Source organism: Spodoptera frugiperda, chromosome 18, assembly GCF_023101765.2.
Source record: "Spodoptera frugiperda isolate SF20-4 chromosome 18, AGI-APGP_CSIRO_Sfru_2.0, whole genome shotgun sequence".
NCBI lineage: Eukaryota > Metazoa > Arthropoda > Insecta > Lepidoptera > Noctuidae > Spodoptera > Spodoptera frugiperda.
In genome coordinates, this window is record NC_064229.1 from 6,130,312 (window position 1) to 6,149,856 (window position 19,545).

A 19,545-nucleotide genomic window follows, 5' to 3' on the forward strand; every position below is an offset into this window, starting at 1 on the left:
TTGACTTTGTTAGCTCTATATTAGCTCTTGGTCAATATTGTAAGTATCAAAGAGTAATGTTTTCTCTTACATGATGGAAAAATTAAAGACTAAATCAATAGATTAATCATCAAGTTATTATAATTTCGTTTAATTCTATTAATTTTCCCAATTAACACGGACACAATAAAATTAAATGGTGTAGGTAAAGAAGGTACAACGGAGTAGAGTTCGCCTTCATCCCGAGTTGAGTGGTTGTAAGTCCCTGCTAATCTAGGGTTTCCTGGATCGGGCAAAGTATTAATGGGTTAAATATTTTAGGTTTTTCGTAATATCAGTAGTAGCACGGCGTCCTATTGCATGGGACTAATACCTAACATCATAAGGTCAGGTTAGGTAAGTCAGGGAAGAGGAGGGGATAAAATGCTTTTTATTATACAAACGCATGTCTACTTATCTTTAATCGAAATATAAAACACGAAAAGCAGACAGACATGAAAAAATAAATTAAGTACCTACTGCCAACTTGTTGCGATTTTTTGAGCTTAAAATTATATGTATTCTATTGAATATTGTTTAATTTTACCATTTATAAAAATTAAGTAGGTGCGTAAGTGGGTACTTACTTTAGAAATCGTAAAAGTTTAAAATTAATTGAAAACGGCTTACTCCCACCTGAGAAACACAAGTGCTATGCGTGCGTTTTAGGGGTTAGGGATTCGAGGATTAGGAATTTTGTCATTGGGAGATTGGGGAAGGAGGTAGGTAATTAGTCTTCTGATAACCTTACTCATCCAGCAAAACAACGCTTCAGTTGTTTCACGCTAATTTTATGTTAGGTTGTATTTGTATCACTTCGGTCCAGTTAGTCCATTCGTACCGAAACTATGGCACTTCCACAACTCCTGTACATAAACTTATCTATACCGACATAATTCGATATTGAGGAAGGCTCCCTAAAAACGATGATGCAATAAAACAGCCTCTTACATGGTCGGCAACGCACTTTTTCATACCGCCGGTCACCGCTCACCACCCGAGGGCTCGTAGGCCCTGGCCCCACTTGTCCATTGGGTATCGTTTTCCATTATTTTTCATGACATGCCCCATTTGTCTGTTGTCGTCGCGATCCAAGGCTGTGTAACGGACAAGTGAGACCAGGGCCGAGGCTGTAAGCTTTGGTGGAATCGGAATGCAAACAAGCAGACTGTGATCAGTCTAGGTGATCCTAGATAATCATTAGGAAAAGTCAACAAAAAAAAATTGCATCCATACAGTATTTACTTTAAAGTGCTAGGTACCCACAACTAGACACGTCATGTAGTGCAATTAAAGACCAGATTCATTAAATAACGAATGTTATTCGTTTAGGCGGAGATCGATTGTCCGTATAAGGTACGGCCATTATGAATTATCTCACGACTCGCTAGTATGACCACTATCACACATGTATGCACTGTGTGATAACGTGCAGCTGTGACCCAAAAACGCCTTGTTATACCGCCTCCCTGCATCATACCTGCGAATTTACGAAACTACAAAAGGAGAAGGCATCTCAAAAATGATGCATCGTTAATCAAATACAATTAAATGCGATTTTTGGGTATTCTTATTCTTGGTGGCCCTCCATTGAAAATTATTTCGTTTCGTAATTAAAATGGATCTGTATGACAACAAATATGGTAATACAATTACTTCGTTGGCGTTTCTTTCATGAAGTATTTGTACTAGGTGAGGTCAGTTCATTATTCATCAGTTACAGATTTAATTATTTAGGTAAGAGTGAAAGAACTTCCTATACATACTCATGCCAGGGTCAGGTGAAATATCCTGTTGTTGTCGGCCAATCTCTCGGGATCTATGTAGGTAACGATATTTATGCTTTAGAAAGATACAAAACATAACCGATTATATATAATTGACCTCACTATAGAGAGTAGAGTCATGTGTACGAGCAAGTAGTGTCAATTTTCCTAATATTATGAAAAAAAATTGTAGGTAGTTATTTTTCTCAGATGTCATCTTTTTCGAGATAAGGCATACCTTTACATCTTTTCACACAAGATAATTAAGATCAGTTTACATTTGATATGATCTCGTTGAACAGGAAAGAAAAGTCACACGCAAAAAAGTTTAAAGTGGAACCTTCTCAATAGATATGTTCAGGCATCCATGGTTGATCAGTTTCAAATAATAGATATTAATTCAACCGGTATGGTAAAGGGTATAGGGCCGGCCGTGACAGATCAAACGTTTTTCTAGGCGGGTGCATTAAGCAGTGCATGCGTATAAAAGCGTGGCGTGCGCACCCCTCAGCGTCACAGCGAGTCAGAGCGCCCACCGAAGGTACTCACGCAACATGAAGGTATGGGAAGCTTTTCTATAAATCTTTACAAGGATTTTTACGAATATGGTTTTTATTACAATATTTATCGAGCGAGAAAATAGCCTAGATGCTGTAGATCTGCCTGCCTATGGATTAAAAAAAAATAAGACGAGAAAAAATCCACAAAAGCCGACTAGAAATATATTTTTATCTAAAAGTTAAGATGTCTCTACTCGATGGAATTCGTGTTAAAATATGAAATTTAATGAATGATAGAATTGCGAGGTAGGTATGGGAGAAAAGAAGATGCCCATCACTAGGTGTTCCAGGGCTAAAATGATGACTAAAAGAAAGTGTTGGTCATTTTGCTTGAATACGTTTTCAGTATATTCAAAGACTTTTTTCAGCAAGATTACAATATGTACTTGTCTCTGTCCAGGTCATAATCGTAGCAGCTATCCTGGCGGTGTGCAGAGGAGCGGCTGGTGGTCTGCTGCCGGTGGCATCCCCCTACGCTTACGGCCGTCCCCTGGGCTACCCCGCCCCCCTGGCGGTGGCTAGGCCCGCGTATGCGCCAGCCCTCGCCGCCCCATACGTCGGCCATGCCGTGGCAAAGGTCGCCCCAGTCGAGGACTACGACCCTAACCCACAATACTCCTACGCTTATGACATTCAGGATGCTCTCACCGGTAAGTTTTGTTATGTTCATTAGAAAATTATAACAACCTCTGAATTTCTATATGATGATTTTTTTTAAGTTACAAAAATACTATATTTACTTTTGTAACCAAAATTATTTAGATTTTTATATGCCTACATAATGTTTGAAAAACCCATTGTAGTTTTTACTTCCCCAACCGGAGCTTTTGAACTTCTTATTCGACTGCCAACCATAATCAATCTCACAACTGAATGTATTTTATTAAAGGTGACTCCAAGAACCAGCAAGAATCTCGTTCCGGCGACGTAGTCCAGGGCTCATACTCCCTAGTGGAGCCTGATGGCACTCGCCGTACTGTGGAGTACACCGCCGACCCTCACAATGGCTTCAACGCAGTCGTCCACAAGGAACCACTCGGTGCCCCGGTCGTCAAAGCCGTGGCTGCTCCCGTAGCCCACGCCTTATACCACTAGTCCTAACAAAACATCTCCTTGGTCACGAATCTAGCTTTTCTAATTTCCATTTTAAATGCTTTCGATTGAGTCACAAAGTCTCCAAATCTGCTGGAATCTTTTATTGTTGTAGTCGGTGAAAACGGGTGCTACATTTGCATCATAACATCTCACCTCCATGCTATGCAACAATGAATTGACCACTCGTGTAAAAATCTGATTGAGACAAGATCATTATGCATTTAAGACCTACTTTTATTAGGTGTGTGTAATTGTTAGATTTTGCTCTTTGTAACACTTGCAATTTTTGTGATAAACATCTGTATCAATCACAGTATGACAGCAGGATCTAAACACAAGCATTTTACAAGTAACCTAGATTCGTTGGACCAAGCCTGTGCAGTCGAGTGACCTGACCCGTATTACGTTAATGTTTTATTTATACGTATTGTAGAGTATTGTTAATTGATGTGTTAAAGCTAAGGTAATAAATAAGAGGAATCGAAAACTGGTTGCAATTTCATTTATGGTGTGGTCGTAAGATGAATGAAATACAAGGCTTTTACGCGACAAATGTGACGGCGTTATGGTTCTTTATAGGCTGCACTTAGTAGTGAGTGAACCAGTTATATTATGTGCGTAAAATAATGGCGTGTGTGAATGTGTGTCAGCCGCGCCCGGCCATTATGTGCGAGTCTGCGCGGGCGCAGAGCTGTCGCGTGTCGCAGTGAGACGCGACATGCGACACTGCTGTTTCTCAATCTAGACAGGGGTCTAGCCAAAATTAGTAGTGACCTGCTCTATTTAGACTGGTTCTAATAAATGTCAACTCGTAAACAGGTAACAAAACAGGTCTAGTCAATTATCAAGGTTTGCATTTACTAGCGACCTTTCTTTCGTTACATTTCACTTTAGGATATTTATTATATTACAGTGACTAACACGTCGAATGAAAAATTACCTCCTCAAATAAATAACGCCTTATATTTTATACACCTTTTCATATTACAGTATAAATAATCTAACAATTAAGCAATCCAGGGCAATGTCAGATGCAATTAAGTAATTTGGTTCATTGCGGATGCCTGCATTTTGATATGTAGGGTAGGCATAGATAAATTAGTACTGATATGTAACATACAATTAAATGCAACATGGAGGCGTTGCTAAATAATTTAGATTAGAGTTTATTTTTATTCAAGTTTTTCGATTAACAGAGTATTTTTTTGCAACGCCTTTTATTCTCGAAGGGAAGGCAGAGGTGCACATTACGGCACGTAATGCCACTGTCCAATGTACACCCACTTTTCACCAATTGTTTTATAAGTCCCATGTAATAGGTGGTGAGCCTATTGCCATATACCGGACACAATTCCAGACTCCGTGCTACTACTGAGAAATTTTATTATCTCTATTCTCTATATAATCGAACCCGAGACCCCTTGCCCGGCAGTCATAATAGGGACCACTCGACCAACGAGGCAGTGACTTTAACAGAGTTTCTGTGAAAAAAAGAACTATTAAAGTTTCAAGGAAAGGAGGTGCTCAGACTGCTCAGGTAGAAACAAAAAATAACCTAATAGTTCTACATTTATGTTAAACTGTCTGTTGGTTCAGTGGCCGCAAATGCGACTGCCGAGCGCACAACCCGTACGGAAGAGAAGCCATAGAAAATTGTTTAATGGCCACATACTTAATGGTATAACGATACTTAAAATGAAACATAAAAACATATTTTTAGTAAATTAAATTTTCGTGTTTGAGTAAACTTCCACGTGTATGCCCTTGTAACTTTAGTGCGTTGTACAATTTCCTTGGTCATTGTGACTAATGCTTGCAGTAAATAGTAATAGGTGTTTATAAGGCACTTAATGTGTAAATCGAGGAAGCACCGCAGATACTAATAAATGATACCGTATCGAATCGAACCCGCGACACGTTGCATGGTAGCCAGTTGCCCAGCCATCGCCCCAATCGTACGGTCAAAAGTTAGTTGGTTTCTCAGTTTAATTAAAACTTTCGCATTTTTCCATAACTGTATTTTCTCACGAATACGCAATGTTTCTCTTTAATGTAAACTTTATTTGGTTTAGAACGTTGGCATAAAGAAGAAATGTAAGTTTCCAATTTTTTGCCGTCTTTCTCAAATTATGGCGTGACCATTGGAACTTAGCAAAATCGAAAATACAATTTACTTTATCAATCGCCTTATTGTACACCAAAGTCTATATTTAGGCTAAGATCGATGTGAAACGTTTGTAAACAAACTATGTACAGTATATGATTACAGTAAATAGAATTATTTTTTAACTTCTACCCTTTAGTTGTTTAATTCGGAGCAGCGGACTGATCTGGAGCTGCGGTCTACCCAGCGGCTTACCGGTGCTTCGCCTCGAAAAGCAGGAGTAGGAACGGGATGGTTTTTAGTCAGTAAGAGTCTGACACTCCCTCTCGCCTCGTTCAAGGCGGGAGAAGACATTGGATGATTAAAAAATCCTTTAGTTGTCTCTCAAAAGTGTCACTTAATGGAGTGAGAATGAGGCCAGGAGTGTCACCGCACGTGGAGAAAATGACGAGACCTAGTATTCTTGATTACAAACATTTCACATCGGTCTTAACCTAAAGTATAGTTCCCATCTCTTGAATGTAAGTACCTCCTGCCTACTCAAAGGTTTCTGAATGAATACAGTAGATTAGGTATCTGTACGTACTAAAACAGTTTACTCTGTTCTGTTCTATGTATAATAATATCTATTATAATAATTAAAACAATGACAATTGTTGGTCGTGTGACCGTGATTTTATACTGTTACAGATAAATTGATATGACAACAACGCCCGGAACTGATCCAATACCTAGTACCTATCTAGTAAAGTCGTGAATAAACTCTAGATATATCTATACTGTAGATATACAATATGCATATATGTACTTTATAGGTTAGCATTCACAGAGACATTACAGGTTTTATTTCAGACCATGAAGCGGAACAACTTTAGTTTTAGCTCTTTTCGAAGTACAAATAAGATTAATTAAGATAGCGAGAGGTAGTGTCAGACTCTTACCTACTGGCTAAAAATCACCCCGTTCCTACTCTTCCTTATGCTACATTTCTATGCCAAGTGCATCTTCTTTTTTATTTTCTGAATGTACAAGACTAGCTACATCCAATGTACTAACATATTTTGTTTTTATTGTATGTCGTAAACATTATTGTAGTAACAATTGGGTTAGAAGTGTGGAACTGAGACATTGAATTGCGTCATACCACTATGCGGTAATGGTACTTGGTAGTAAGGGCTACTTCCCTCTTCTGTGTGTTTCCTAATAAATAAAGAGGTTTAAAGTAAGTAAATATGAATAGCTTCGTATGTTTCAGTCAATGACGAACAAAAATGAACTAAGATTCCTAGATTTTTTATCAGTTTATCAGTCACAAAATGTCCACTACCGAACATAAGCCTCCCTCAATATGTCATATCCAGAATATCTAGGGCTGATTGGAACATTGGAAGTGACCTACATCCAGAAGCTCCCTGTGACCTTTATCAGGTTACCTGGTTAATCGAGTCAAACCAGGCCATCTGTCACCAAGTGAATATTCTGTCCTAAAAATAAATTCGCATCAGAAATATTTATACCGCAATTGTTTACAAACGTAACAAATTGTACTGAATTGACCTCCAATCAATTGAATATAGGCAATATTTCAATTGCCACACAAATATTTGACTATGATTAATGAACTTCTCAAAACATATCAATTAATGTGATTGTTGGTTTAATAATCATCAAATGATAATATTACATACGTGTGCCCACCCATGACCCCAAAGAAACCGTAATATATCTTAGAAATGAATATTATTATTGCGATTGTAATGAGATATTAATTCGAACGATACATGTAAGGTTCAAGCAATCAAGATCATGGCTGAATATTGTATACAAATAAATGTATATAGTCTAATAGCCGCTATATTTGCATGTAAAACGACGCTAAAATGTGTTATCTTCCATGAGTCGTAATTATAAGTAGACCTAATATTCGATCTATAAAACTTTATCATTTATGTTTCAATTAGATGCTAAGTAAGGTTTCATAACGTATTAATTAGAGAGGTTCGCATTAGCAGGCCCAAAGTACATAATAGATTGTAAACAAATATGGCTACCGGCTCTATTTTATGTACTAATCCAAGAATCAGTGAACAGTGAAACTTTCGTCGGGCTACTACGGCTACTGTGGACCCAATGATCGTAGCGTACAACGTAACAATTAGGTAATAAAGCTCTAATTACAAGTCCACGTTAGTTAGATAGAGAGCGACTCGCGACTCGGCCGCCCTGTTCCAATAAGGAACATTCGAGTGAATGCACGCCGCTTCTATAAATACGAGAGCACTCGCCGCGCGTGTACTATTTACTCCGAACCCTATTGTTGGACTAGTCTACTATACATCATGTTGAGGGTAACTGTCACTTTATTGATTTATTTTAATTAATTATATGTTACACTAACCAAGTGCAATCCGGTAATAGATATACGCAGTGCAATGTTTCATCTCAAACTTGTTTGTTTCTAGTGCATAGACCTTGTGTGCTTTCAGGGATTGCGAGAGATATTTCGTAACTCCTAAAGATATTCTTTGATTTTGCAATATCTGTTTTTGTGTTTCAGGTATCATTGATGGTTTGTGTGGTGCCGGCAGTGTTCGGTATAATCGTGAGGGATCCTCCTCCTTCCCCCAATGATTACAAGTACTCGTACAATATTGAGGACCCGACGACTGGTGACAGTAAGAGTCAGCACGAGGTGAGGCTAGGAGATGTCGTCACGGGAGCCTACACGGTGTTGGGTCCTGACGGTACGAAGCGTACAGTCGAGTACACTGCTGATGCGAAGCATGGTTTCAAAGCTGTCCTGAGGGAGGATCCTGTCAGCAACCCCTTGGCGAATCCAGCCCCGGCCCCAGTTCACTACAACTACCAGCCTGCTAACGACTTCCAGTACCAGACCCCTGACCCCTACCCAGTGTTCGCGTCTGTGCTGCACCCTCCACAACACTCCAACTACGTAGAACAACAGTCCGCCAAATATTTCTCGCCGCAAACCGAAGCAGAGCCCAGGGTACCTTTTGATGGGAACTATTTCGTACCGGCGAATCATAAAAAATAATTAAATTATGCCATTCTTATCCTAAACTTGTGATATTAGATAAGTATTATTGAAATCGAGCCTATAAAACACATGCTGTGAATAATGTACCTAATTAGAGAATAGAAAGATTGAGTAATTACTGTAGCTGGTAGGTACCAACTTAGTTGTGACTGTTTTTGTATAATGGTAAAAAATGTAAATGGATAGTTGATATAAATAAATAATGGAATAAAATAAACACAAAACAAGGCTGCACTTGTACAAACAGTGACTTATTTTTTCTACCACTGCTTGGCAGCCTGAACAAAAACGTTCGTTTCATTTAACCCTGCACCTGCCTTCGCCATTACAATAGGAAACTGCACAAGGATATAAAGTGCATATAATATAATACAAGAAATAAAAATATTGTCACTGAAAACGGTAAAGTTCCGGGGTTGTGCACCGAATGAGCTGGTTCAAGGTCGCGGGAAGTGGGTCGGCGAGCGAGCGGCCCGACCAGCGCGGCCTTACACGTTGGGGCTTCGAAACCAGCGATTATTATGAACGGAGCGACGCAGACAGCCATCACTAATGCATTGCATAGTCGCGTGCTTCAAAGAATGCTTCGCTCGATACAGTTTCTCTCTTTTTATTTGATTAAACTCCCACTTACATCTAATGGAACTTGCGTAACATGTTGCATTGACCGTGATAATTAGATTAAAACACAATAGAAGAATTGTTGATGTACGAAAACAGGTCTTCAGTGTGTTTAGGTTTTGAATGTTAATTTCTATTGAAGTCGTTGGAATTTCTTTACACGCGTGTATAAACGGATATAAGAGGGTTTCCATCAATGATTTACGAAGTTACCGATACTATTTTAGATAAATCGTTATTAAACATCATAGATGATCATGAGATGTTCCCACAAGCGATTTGTACATCGTATATATCTGTACTTATTCGCGTTTTGTAAAGCCCTACACTTGTAAACAAAAAATAATTACGTATTATTAAGTAAATTATTCGATTCCTTTCAATCAGATCGTTCGCGTTGATTCGTCAGTAAAAAAATAAAAAATCTTAAAGATTTGGCGAGTTCGTAGCGTATATGGAAATTGTCGGTAATTTGGCCATACATACGTGTGCGGGAACTAATTTATATTGTTGCATCAAATTTACTCGCGAAGTTATGGCTATTTTGCACATATTCGCTGATGATTAAATAAATTGCAGTGACATTAAGTATGAGCAAAATTCTACTGGCCTTATTATCAAATGCGTGAGATTCAAGGCCTTACATGAAGATATTTAACAATGCTATCGGTAATCTGTTACAGGTAAGGCTTGAGTACTGAGTTATTGTGATTGTATTTAAATTCATATTCAATTATGCCAAAGTCTGGGGGAGGGAGGGTGTATACTATTTTATATGTAGAATTACTTAGTAGGTATACGTAATATGCACACGTATTGTACATATTTACTGATACTACCAGTATTGTACACCCCTTAATGTTAAGTGTGCATTAACATGACTGGGTATAAAGTGAGACTCAACCACCTTATGTTTATTTGAATCAAACCGTGTCTAATTTATCTATCTTAACCCCACCCACTATCTAACTAATATCATGCATAACATTACATCAAAACATGATTACATTAAAAAGAAATATTAAAACTGGCTGCCTCGTTGGCCGAGTGGTTGCAAGTGCGACTGCCGGGCAAGGGGTCTCGGTTTCCCTATACTTATTATACTCTTTTGGGTCTCGGGTTCGATTCCCGGGACGGGCGAAGTATTGCTGGGCTTTTTTGCGGTTTTTCAAAAAAATTTCAGTAGTAGTAAGGTCACCAAGTATTACATGGGATTTCCAACGTAAATTGTGAAGAGTAGATGATAGATACAGTGGGATTACGTGCCATAATGTGCACCTCTGCCTACCGCGTCGGGGATAAAAGGCGATGACATAAAAAAATAATAATAAAACAACTACTTCTTGACCAATACTTTAATGAATAATTACAATACACCTACAGAGGTGCTACTGGACAGAGTTCGAACCAGTACCCGCAGCCGCATCGCTTGGGACAGCCGAGGTGGAGCCACATGAACTCCAGGTGGTTGTCGCATGGGCTGCAGCTGCACGCCACCAGGCGCTTGTCGTTCGAACTTGGGATCAAGTTGGGTCGCTCTCTGGTACCAGGACCTGTAGTAAAGGCGATAGAAATGGCACATAAATAGGATATTGTTGCGGTTGGCGCGGTGGCTGGGTAACTGGCTGCTGCGAAACGTGTAGCGGGTTCGATTCCCGCACGAAGCAACTCTTTGTGTGAGCCACAAATTGTTGTTTCGGTTCTGGGTGAACTTGTATGTTTGTAAACGCACCCACGACACAGGTGAAAATCCTAGTGTAGGGCAACGTTTTTTTTTTTAAATCATGATAAACGCAGAAATTATTATAAACTAGCTGTGCCCGCGACTTCGTCCGCGTGGAATAGTTATTTTAGGCATTATATTTATTTTTGCAAACAACTTTCTCAGCTTCATAAATTATATCTGTTACCCACGGTTAATTTGTGCATTGAAAATTCGTGATAGCACTGGATTATGATTATAAGGAACAATCCACACTCATTTCTATACTATATGTGTTTCCACTGTTTTCCGGAAACCTGCGCCTATAGGTTGGGTAACCGCCACCCCGGTTTGTGTTTCAGAAATAAAATTCCTAGGGTACTTTTTAGATGGCCTCGCTACATACGCGTTATAGCAGTGGTAAGTCCCCTCTTTGAAGAGTGGCTTGAGAGGCGTCACGGCGTCCTCACCTACCGCCTGACGCAGGTACTTACCGAACACGGAAGTTTTTCGGTTGGTACCTGTTTCGAATTCGGCGGGAGGAAACACCCGGGCGTTTCGTCTGGGTGTCGTCATTGCGAGGACCGCCCGGAAGATATGGTGGAGCATACAGTGGCGGTGTGCATTGCATGTGCTGAGCATCGCCATGTCCTTAGGGATGTGAATGGCGACCTCTCACGTCCGGCTCTAGTTCAGGCCAAGGAGCGAGGGGGAAAGGGACGCCGTCTCCCCTTCTGCGAAGCAGTCATCCTAGCTAAGGAGGAGGCGGAGCGCGTGAGAGAACGATCCTCTTCACGCCCCAGCCGCCGCAGAAGACATTCCGGGCGTCGAGGATCGCGTGACGATCCCCGGCCACCGTAAGTGCGGGTCTGCGGACGGCGAGTAAGAGTAGCTCGTCGCCCGATCAAAACCAGACCCGTGCGTACCGTGCGTCGCGTTCTGTGGTCAATGATTAAAAAATGATTTACTTCGTTAGTAAGACTATAATTTTTTTGAGTATAGTTACACCAGGCTCCGCGTCGTTCGCAAACAATGCCTCTCCTCCTGGCAGCGTCGTGTTTCGCACATCATGCGGCGCGGGTGAATTTTATATTGGAGTTATTTTAAAATTGTAATATCTTCTAAGATGTTTATTGAAGTTTAGTGATGTCAAAGACAATTTTGTTCACAATTAAATACTCTTAATGAACAACACATTTATTTCGATAAAGATTAATATTTTTTCGTTAATACAACTCTTAACAAATAATGCATTAATTTCGACCCAGTTTGATTACCATAAAAACGATTCTAGTAAGTTAATCCTAAAAGATAGACATATACTGTCGCGGACTTTTTTTAGATCATTTTAAGAGGAATAATTCTTTCATACATATAATTTTCGTATCTTGAACCATTTTCGCAGCGCACGCAACGGAAGCCCTCAAGAATTAATAATTTCCCCCGTTTTGTCCACATTTTCCTTTATTTCTTCGCTCCTTATAGTTATAGCGTGATGTTTTATAGCCTATAACCTTCCTCGATAAATGGACTATCCAACACAAAAAGAATTATTCAAATCGGACCAGTAGTTCCGGAGATTAGCGCGTTCAAACAAACAAACAAACAAACAAACAATCAAACAATCAAACAAACTCTTCAGCTTTATAATATTAGTATAGATTATTTTTTTCATACCTTTTTACTATTTATTTACTTTTTTTCGATGAATTAAAACAATAACATGAACCGAAGTCGTGTAACGATCGACATAGAATTATCTATACTCCGTTAGAGCATTTTCTTTGTACTAAATGTTTTATTATATTGATATTATTTTTTTCATACCTTTTTACTATTTATTTACTTTTTTTCGATGAATTAAAACAATAACATGAACCGAAGTCGTGTAACGATCGACATACATAGAATTATTTATAAATAATTTATTTCTTATTTTTTGATTTTTGAAATAAAAATATATCTATGTCCTTTCTAAGGTTCTAAACTATATCTGTACCAAATTTCAACCAAATCCGTCAAATAGTTGCGGAGATTAATGGTATAAGCATAGAATGTTCGACGTGATTCTTTAATTTGACATAACTTTTTTATTTATGAACCGATTGACATGAAACAAACACTAAATGTAAATTTAAGCATCCCACAATATATTCGTGAAAACCGCATCCAACTCGGATCAGCCGTTTCTGAGATTAGCGCGCACAGACGAACAGACAAACAGACAAACAGACAAACAGACAAACAGACAAACAGACAAAAAAAAAGTTAATTACATTTTTGGGTTCGACATCGACATAACAATAACCCCTGCTATTTTTTTTATTTTTATTTTCAATGTACAGACAGCACTTTTCTACGATTTTATTATATGTATAGATAAAGGTATACAACCTTTTTTGATAGACATGATGCGGAAGGGGTCACAGTCACCCGCTAAGTGTGCGAGTAGCTCTCTCTTCTCCAGACCAGTGACGAGGTCCAGAGGGTCGTGCATGCTGTACAGCCGGGACCCGGGGACTCGGAGACAACGCATCGGTCGCATCCACCACATTTTGAATCTACTGGAATTGTGTTAAAGTCATATTTGGGAACGTTTCTGGGTGTTACAAGTGTCCATGGGCGACGCTCATCACTTACAATACCATCGGCTGATGCGTACCCTGTTTGTCTTATATCCTATAAAAATCTACAGTATTCATTCACTTATTCTGTTCTATTCTTTATTCTGTTTGTAACAAAATAAATTTATAAAAATACATTATATTCGTTTATGATATACTGCCGTATTCAGAGACATTTAATGATTACTTAAATTATTCCTTAGTAAAGATTTTGTTCCGAAAACAATCACTAAGAACCGGGTTAAGTAATCATTACATGATTCTGAGAATGGCGGATAGTGTTAGGTATTTCCTAAACGTTGTAGCCTTCTCGTAGCACATAGTCTACGAAAATCATCCCCTTTTTGCTACGAAATTATATATCAACTCGTACTGTTTGTGTGGATTAGAGGAGGAAGGATCAAGACTATGAAACCCAAAGCAAGTAGTATTTATGGGTAATCGAAACGACTATACTTACAAATTAATTGCTTTTGACCTCACCTACGAAATTTACTTACAAATCACCGAAAACACTGTCTCGTCTTTTAGATACGCAAATTGTTTCACTTGTATATTTATTTTGATAGTAATGATTATGACAGCGTCAAATATTTAATTCCAATTCTAAATTCATTGTGTTTTCGTTTTGTAGTTTATAGTTATTTTAAAAATATTGTTTAGGTAGTTGTTTTAAAAATATTTAAATAGTTCGTAGCAAGGAAAACGAATACATTTCAATGGTAATCTTTGGCGCAATAAGGTGTAAGGCAAGATAACTTAAAGCTGCGATATCTAAGTTACAGGTATGTTTTACTTCAACTACAAAGTACAAGTGGAAATCAAATTGTATTTTAAATACAATACCTTTTTTATGTAAAGCAGGATTGGAGCTAAATTATTAGTTACCAACTTTGTACTTATGCTACAAATTACAAAAGTTAAAAATCCTATTAATGCTCAGTGTGGTCGGCACCCCCTTTTATAGAATAGTGATACATTAGCTTTCAGTACCCTAAATGTAATACCATGTGTGTGTGTTCTACATTTTGTTCAAGCTTAAAATAATTTACATTGACAAACATGCGTCGTCGCAAGGACGCTCCGCCTAAAAAGTCGACGAGTATTACAATGCAAGTGATCTTTATACTTGAGATCAATCATAGCCCACTTGCTCTTATTAACATATTATACGCACAAATACGGTAGACACCCAACTTCTTAAATGTATAATTGAATTATGAAACACTGCAAAGCGACCGGTTCATATGAACTCGCGCCGGCGTAATAGTGTAATGCAATTCTGAGGCAGCTGGGCCGCATATAAAAAGTCGAAGAGATACTGTTACAGCACATTCAACTTGAGGTCCTCTCATAGTTAAGTCATACACACAAATCAAAATGGCATTCAAGGTACGGATTGATAATCTTCATCAAAGTGAAGGAGTCACAATTCAGCAGTATTTTCTACTTGTATTATATTATTTCAACCTAAATATTTTTCTGTTATTTTCAGCTGGTAGTCCTGGTCTGCGCTTTCGCCGCCGCCAACGCGGGTTACATTGCCCAGCCCGCCCCTGTCGCCTACGCGGCCGCTCCGGCAGCGCATGTAGTGCACGCCGCCCCCGTGGCATATGCCGCCGCACCTGTGGCTAAAGTGGTCGAGGACTACAACGCGCACCCCCAGTACAGCTTCGCTTACGACGTGCAGGACGGTCTCACCGGTGACTCCAAGAGCCAGCACGAGAGCCGCGACGGAGATGTCGTACAGGGCTCCTACTCCGTGGTAGACCCTGACGGTACCAAGCGCACCGTGGACTACACTGCTGACCCCCACAACGGATTCAACGCTGTCGTGCGCAAGGAAGCCCTCGGACACGTCGCTAAAGTCGTCGCCCCCGTTGTCGCCAAGGTAGCTGCCCCAGTCGCCTACCACGCTGCCCCCGTGGTCGCTAAAGTCGCCGCCCCCGTGGCCTACCAAGCCGCCCCTGTGGCCTACCACGCCGCTCCCGTCGCCTACTCTGCCCCTGTCTACCACCACTGAATGCCATACCTAGTCATACCCCGAACTGAGCATTAAGATTTATTTATTTCATTAGACATTATGATTATGAGCAAATAAAATATTTCTAAGAAATTTACTAATTATTTTTATTTACCTTATTACCGAGGCTTCCCTCTTAATTGGTAAGTTTACCATATCACCATGCTAGATACTTTAGGCTACTTGGAAACCACAGCAGTTAGTTCACCAAAATTTTAAAGGAACATAATTATCATTTCTCTCTTTTTACTTCTATACCTGTATAGAAGTGGAGTGTAGTCATTAATAGAGCTTGAATATTACTTGTTAATAAGATAGTGAGAATAACAAGAAGTAGGGGAGATGGCGAGATGGTGGCCAAATGTCGAACCACCGTATATAAAAAAGTACTGTATTCATAAAATTTATAAAATAAACACAAACATACTCGTAATTTGAAGCCATGATATGGTTAATTTTATTAATACAGAATCTCATTTCGGTTATAGACAACCCAACGGCTGTAAAAAAATATCTTAATTTAAAATTATAAAGTGAAATACCTAAACTTCTAGTAAACACTGACGCTTAAAATATGAAAAATGACAATCCTTCAAAGGATAGGAACTTGAACTCTTTTTTTAACGCTTAAATAATTATGGAATTAAGCACTTAATTCTTAGCAGCCACATCTGCACATATTTTAAAAGGATTCTCATCCTGTGCGTATCGTTACTCATTTGGATTCTCACAATATATCTCCTTCTTTAATTATTCCTTCATTATGACAACAAAATTCATAATATCTTCGTAAAATCTGTCCAAACGTCTTTCCTCCTTAGGTCGTTTTCAATTTCACACTTTGGTAAATTTAGAACTAATTTATTTTTTCCTAGTGTTTAATATTGGTGTTTATTATTTGTTCTAAATTAAACTTTTTTACTAATACACTTTTTTGTTAATTAAACTTCATTCTAATCTCTGTTTATAACTTTTTATACAACCACTTCAATATTCCACGTTAAGTTAATTTTTACCATATTTTCTTGTATGTTACACACTGATCTTACTATTTTATATCCATATTTAGTGTTATCTAGGGACTTTGAAGTCATAGAATTCATCATTACGAGATGTGTGATCGCGATTGACGAAATAGAAGAAGAAGAAGACTTCGTATTATAAAATTCTTATAAAAGTGGTGAATCATTCGAAATCATAGATTTGAACTTTTAGATTGAACTTAAATTATAGACAGACTTTTGCTTTTGGAAAGAAATCGCTTATTTTAGGAAAATCATAATGATACAAATATTTCAATAATTTAAATTCTTATTTATTTTCAGTTCATCATATCGGTAATTGTACTAATAACAACCTGCCGTTACCACTTAGTGGTGGTAGGCTGAGTAGGCAACGGGGGCGGAGTGGTAGACGGGGGCAGCTTGGTAGGCCACAGGAGCGGCGTGGTAGGCCACAGGGGCGGCTTGGTAGGCCACAGGGGCGGCGACTTTAGCGACAACGGGGGCAGCGTGGTAGGCGACTGGGGCAGCTACCTTGGCGACAACGGGGGCGACGACTTTAGCGACGTGTCCGAGGGCTTCCTTGCGCACGACAGCGTTGAATCCGTTGTGGGGGTCAGCAGTGTAGTCCACGGTGCGCTTGGTACCGTCAGGGTCTACCACGGAGTAGGAGCCCTGTACGACATCTCCGTCGCGGGTCTCGTGCTGGCTCTTGGAGTCACCGGTGAGACCGTCCTGCACGTCGTAAGCGAAGTTGTACTGAGGGTGCGCGTCGTACTCCTCGACGGCGACCTTGGCGACGGGGGCGACCACTTTAGCGACAGGGGCAGCATACGCCAAGGGGGCAGCGTACGCTTGGTGGGCGACGTAGGCGGGGGCGGCGGAGTACGCCACGGGGGCGGCCGGGTATACTCCGGCGCTGGCGGCAGCCACCAAACAGGCGAATACTACAAACTGAAAAAATAATATTAATTATTAACAATCGTTGTGGTGAAAGCTGTAGTATTGAATTAAGGCTTTTTTATAACTTTTTTATAAAGGTGGTAAATTAATATTTATTCGTATAAACTTTAATGGATTTAAATTGTTCTTGGTATATACCTTGAATGCCATTGTAGGAGATGTGTACCGATTGAGTTCTACTGAACGTATGATATAAGTTTAGATTTATACGCGTTATTATATACGGGTGGAGTAGCCCCGCGGCGAAAGCTGGGTAAGTAGTATTAAGCTTGTACACGAGCACTACAAGGCTACTTAGATGAGAGCAAGGTGCACGGAACACTAATGTCTTATTTGGTGCTTTTAATCTGCTTTGCTTGAGAGTTAAGTGTAATTAAGGCATTTAAGTCAGTTAATATAGATATAAGTTCTAAACAAAATTATTCATTAAAACCTAATATTTATGTAAGATGTTTACAATGTTGTGAACATTAAGTTAATATATTATTTTGATAAAGCTAATAGCACCGACATCTAATCTATCAGTTAGTACTGTATCGTAATTTTATGCTTTTTAGTTTTCAATTTTTAGATTTTTGAAGTCGGTTTTTATAAACGCAGTTTTTTATTTTTATCTTTTTAGTCTAAGACTACTTAGAGACGTTTTGCCACTTATAATCCACATAGGTGCAAAGTTCTAATTAATACAAATTAATCAAGCCCAAATATTGGTGTAAAGCCCAAATATAGGTGTAAAGTTTTTGTTTTGAGTTTTTATGTTTTATTTAATTTTATTATTGTTTTATAATGTGGAGTTAACTATGTCAGTATTATTTTATTTGATTGGGTTAAAATGCTACGCTTAATACGCTATGTCCTGTAGTTATACAGACTTAGTTGTGTGTGTTATTTGATTTGTTAAAATTGTTTAATGAGCGCTTCTCGCCATCAAACGTTACAGTTTGGCGAGTCTAGATTTAAGGCCACAATTTATGTAAAAACTTTGAATAAAATTATAAAAAAAAATAAAAGTATATAAGAAAGTTACTGTTAAGGAGTTCCCTTAACTGTTATACTTCTTCGTCCTCAGACCCTTAATGTCCTGCTCCTCCTATTTTTATTATTATTTTTTTAAGGGGGAAAATCATCCTATGACTTTTCTCGCCCTGGGCGAGGCGAGAGGGAGTGTCAGACTCTTACTGACTAGTCCTGCTCTTCCTAGGTGTAAAGTTTTTATCAATACATACAAATTATTCAAGCCCAAATTGACTATTGACTGTATACCGTTGAGGAATTCCTTAACAATTACACTTTTTCATCTTCAGACCAAATCGGTGAACAAATAAAAAATACAAACCGAATTGAGTACCTCCTCCTTTTTTGAAGTCGGTAAATATCATTTAAACCCACTTGGAGTACAAACTACAAATGTATTAATAATTCATCTCTATAACATCAGTATAAACAACTGTAAATGTCTTATTTATGAATGGCTCATCATCACAAGTTCACGGTCAAGATTTAGAAACCTCCGCGCGTGAGCGAGTCACTGTTATGTAATACATAGCGCATCTTCGCCCACGAACTTGTACAACTTTATATCAATGTAAAATGTTTGTTTCATAGCTTGTCATATTGTTTTATAATGAATCATACATACGAATATCAATACTGTAGGTACATTTTTATGTTATTAAGTGAAAGAAAGGTAAAATATGTATTTAAAGTAAATGAGTTAAGTGTAAGTAACGAAATTAAGTCGCAAGGAAAGCAGATCAAAGCCCCCAATTAAGACATTAATGTTCTGTACACCTTGCTCTCATCTAAGTAGCCTTGTAGTGCTCGTGTACAAGCTTAATACTACTTACCCAGCTTTCGCCGCGGGGCTACTCCACCCGTATATAATAACGCGTATAAATCTAAACTTATATCATACGTTCAGTAGAACTCAATCGGTACACATCTCCTACAATGGCATTCAAGGTATATACCAAACACAATTTAAAACCCTAGAAGTTTATATGAATAAAT

The 19,545-nt window shown here is 38.7% G+C and overlaps 6 protein-coding genes across 16 annotated transcripts in view; 4 read left to right on the plus strand and 2 right to left on the minus strand.

The window, feature by feature from the left end:
* Positions 1 to 2,219: 2,219 nt before the first annotated feature.
* LOC118277988 (larval cuticle protein A2B) lies at positions 2,220 to 3,926 on the plus strand. Its single transcript, XM_035597039.2, has 3 exons — positions 2,220 to 2,344; positions 2,745 to 2,994; positions 3,234 to 3,926. The coding sequence occupies exons 1-3, from the start codon at positions 2,339 to 2,341 to the stop codon at positions 3,437 to 3,439; spliced, it is 462 nt and encodes a 153-aa protein (XP_035452932.2). The 5' UTR covers positions 2,220 to 2,338; the 3' UTR covers positions 3,440 to 3,926.
* Positions 3,927 to 7,725: 3,799 nt separating this feature from the next.
* On the plus strand, positions 7,726 to 8,890 carry LOC118277984 (larval cuticle protein A2B). The gene is made up of 2 exons (XM_035597029.2): positions 7,726 to 7,891; positions 8,101 to 8,890. The coding sequence occupies exons 1-2, from the start codon at positions 7,883 to 7,885 to the stop codon at positions 8,596 to 8,598; spliced, it is 507 nt and encodes a 168-aa protein (XP_035452922.2). The 5' UTR covers positions 7,726 to 7,882; the 3' UTR covers positions 8,599 to 8,890.
* Positions 8,891 to 10,562: 1,672 nt separating this feature from the next.
* LOC118277986 (cytochrome c oxidase subunit 5B, mitochondrial-like) lies at positions 10,563 to 14,194 on the minus strand. Of its 8 annotated transcripts, none has more exons than XM_035597032.2 (3): positions 14,032 to 14,194; positions 13,319 to 13,488; positions 10,563 to 10,775 (listed from the first exon to the last, which is right to left on the minus strand). In XM_035597032.2, the coding sequence occupies exons 2-3, from the start codon at positions 13,476 to 13,478 to the stop codon at positions 10,600 to 10,602; spliced, it is 336 nt and encodes a 111-aa protein (XP_035452925.1). In that variant the 5' UTR covers positions 13,479 to 13,488; positions 14,032 to 14,194; the 3' UTR covers positions 10,563 to 10,599. The 8 variants fall into 8 exon arrangements, with proteins under 8 accessions (XP_035452925.1, XP_035452930.1, XP_035452927.1 ...); XM_035597037.2 differs by having other exon boundaries at positions 14,049 to 14,187; XM_035597034.2 differs by having other exon boundaries at positions 13,319 to 13,485; positions 14,032 to 14,181.
* A 658-nt stretch (positions 14,195 to 14,852) lies between these two features.
* Positions 14,853 to 15,668, plus strand: LOC126911704 (larval cuticle protein A2B-like). The gene is made up of 2 exons (XM_050700301.1): positions 14,853 to 14,940; positions 15,044 to 15,668. Exons 1-2 carry the CDS (start codon positions 14,929 to 14,931, stop codon positions 15,569 to 15,571), a joined length of 540 nt encoding a protein of 179 aa, XP_050556258.1. The 5' UTR covers positions 14,853 to 14,928; the 3' UTR covers positions 15,572 to 15,668.
* A 1,196-nt stretch (positions 15,669 to 16,864) lies between these two features.
* Positions 16,865 to 17,764, minus strand: LOC118277983 (larval cuticle protein A3A-like). The gene is made up of 2 exons (XM_035597028.2): positions 17,674 to 17,764; positions 16,865 to 17,526 (listed from the first exon to the last, which is right to left on the minus strand). The coding sequence occupies exons 1-2, from the start codon at positions 17,683 to 17,685 to the stop codon at positions 16,942 to 16,944; spliced, it is 597 nt and encodes a 198-aa protein (XP_035452921.2). The 5' UTR covers positions 17,686 to 17,764; the 3' UTR covers positions 16,865 to 16,941.
* Positions 17,765 to 19,390: 1,626 nt separating this feature from the next.
* Positions 19,391 to 19,545, plus strand: part of LOC118278046 (larval cuticle protein A3A) — a 39,138-nt gene continuing 38,983 nt past the window's right edge. For 3 of the 4 annotated variants that reach the window (XM_050700298.1, XM_050700296.1, XM_050700297.1), the window contains exon 1: positions 19,391 to 19,497. In XM_050700298.1, the coding sequence (XP_050556255.1) occupies positions 19,486 to 19,497 (12 nt within the window). In that variant the 5' untranslated portion in view covers positions 19,391 to 19,485. The remainder of the gene's footprint in view (positions 19,498 to 19,545) is intronic. The other variant, XM_050700300.1, reaches the window with a different exon arrangement.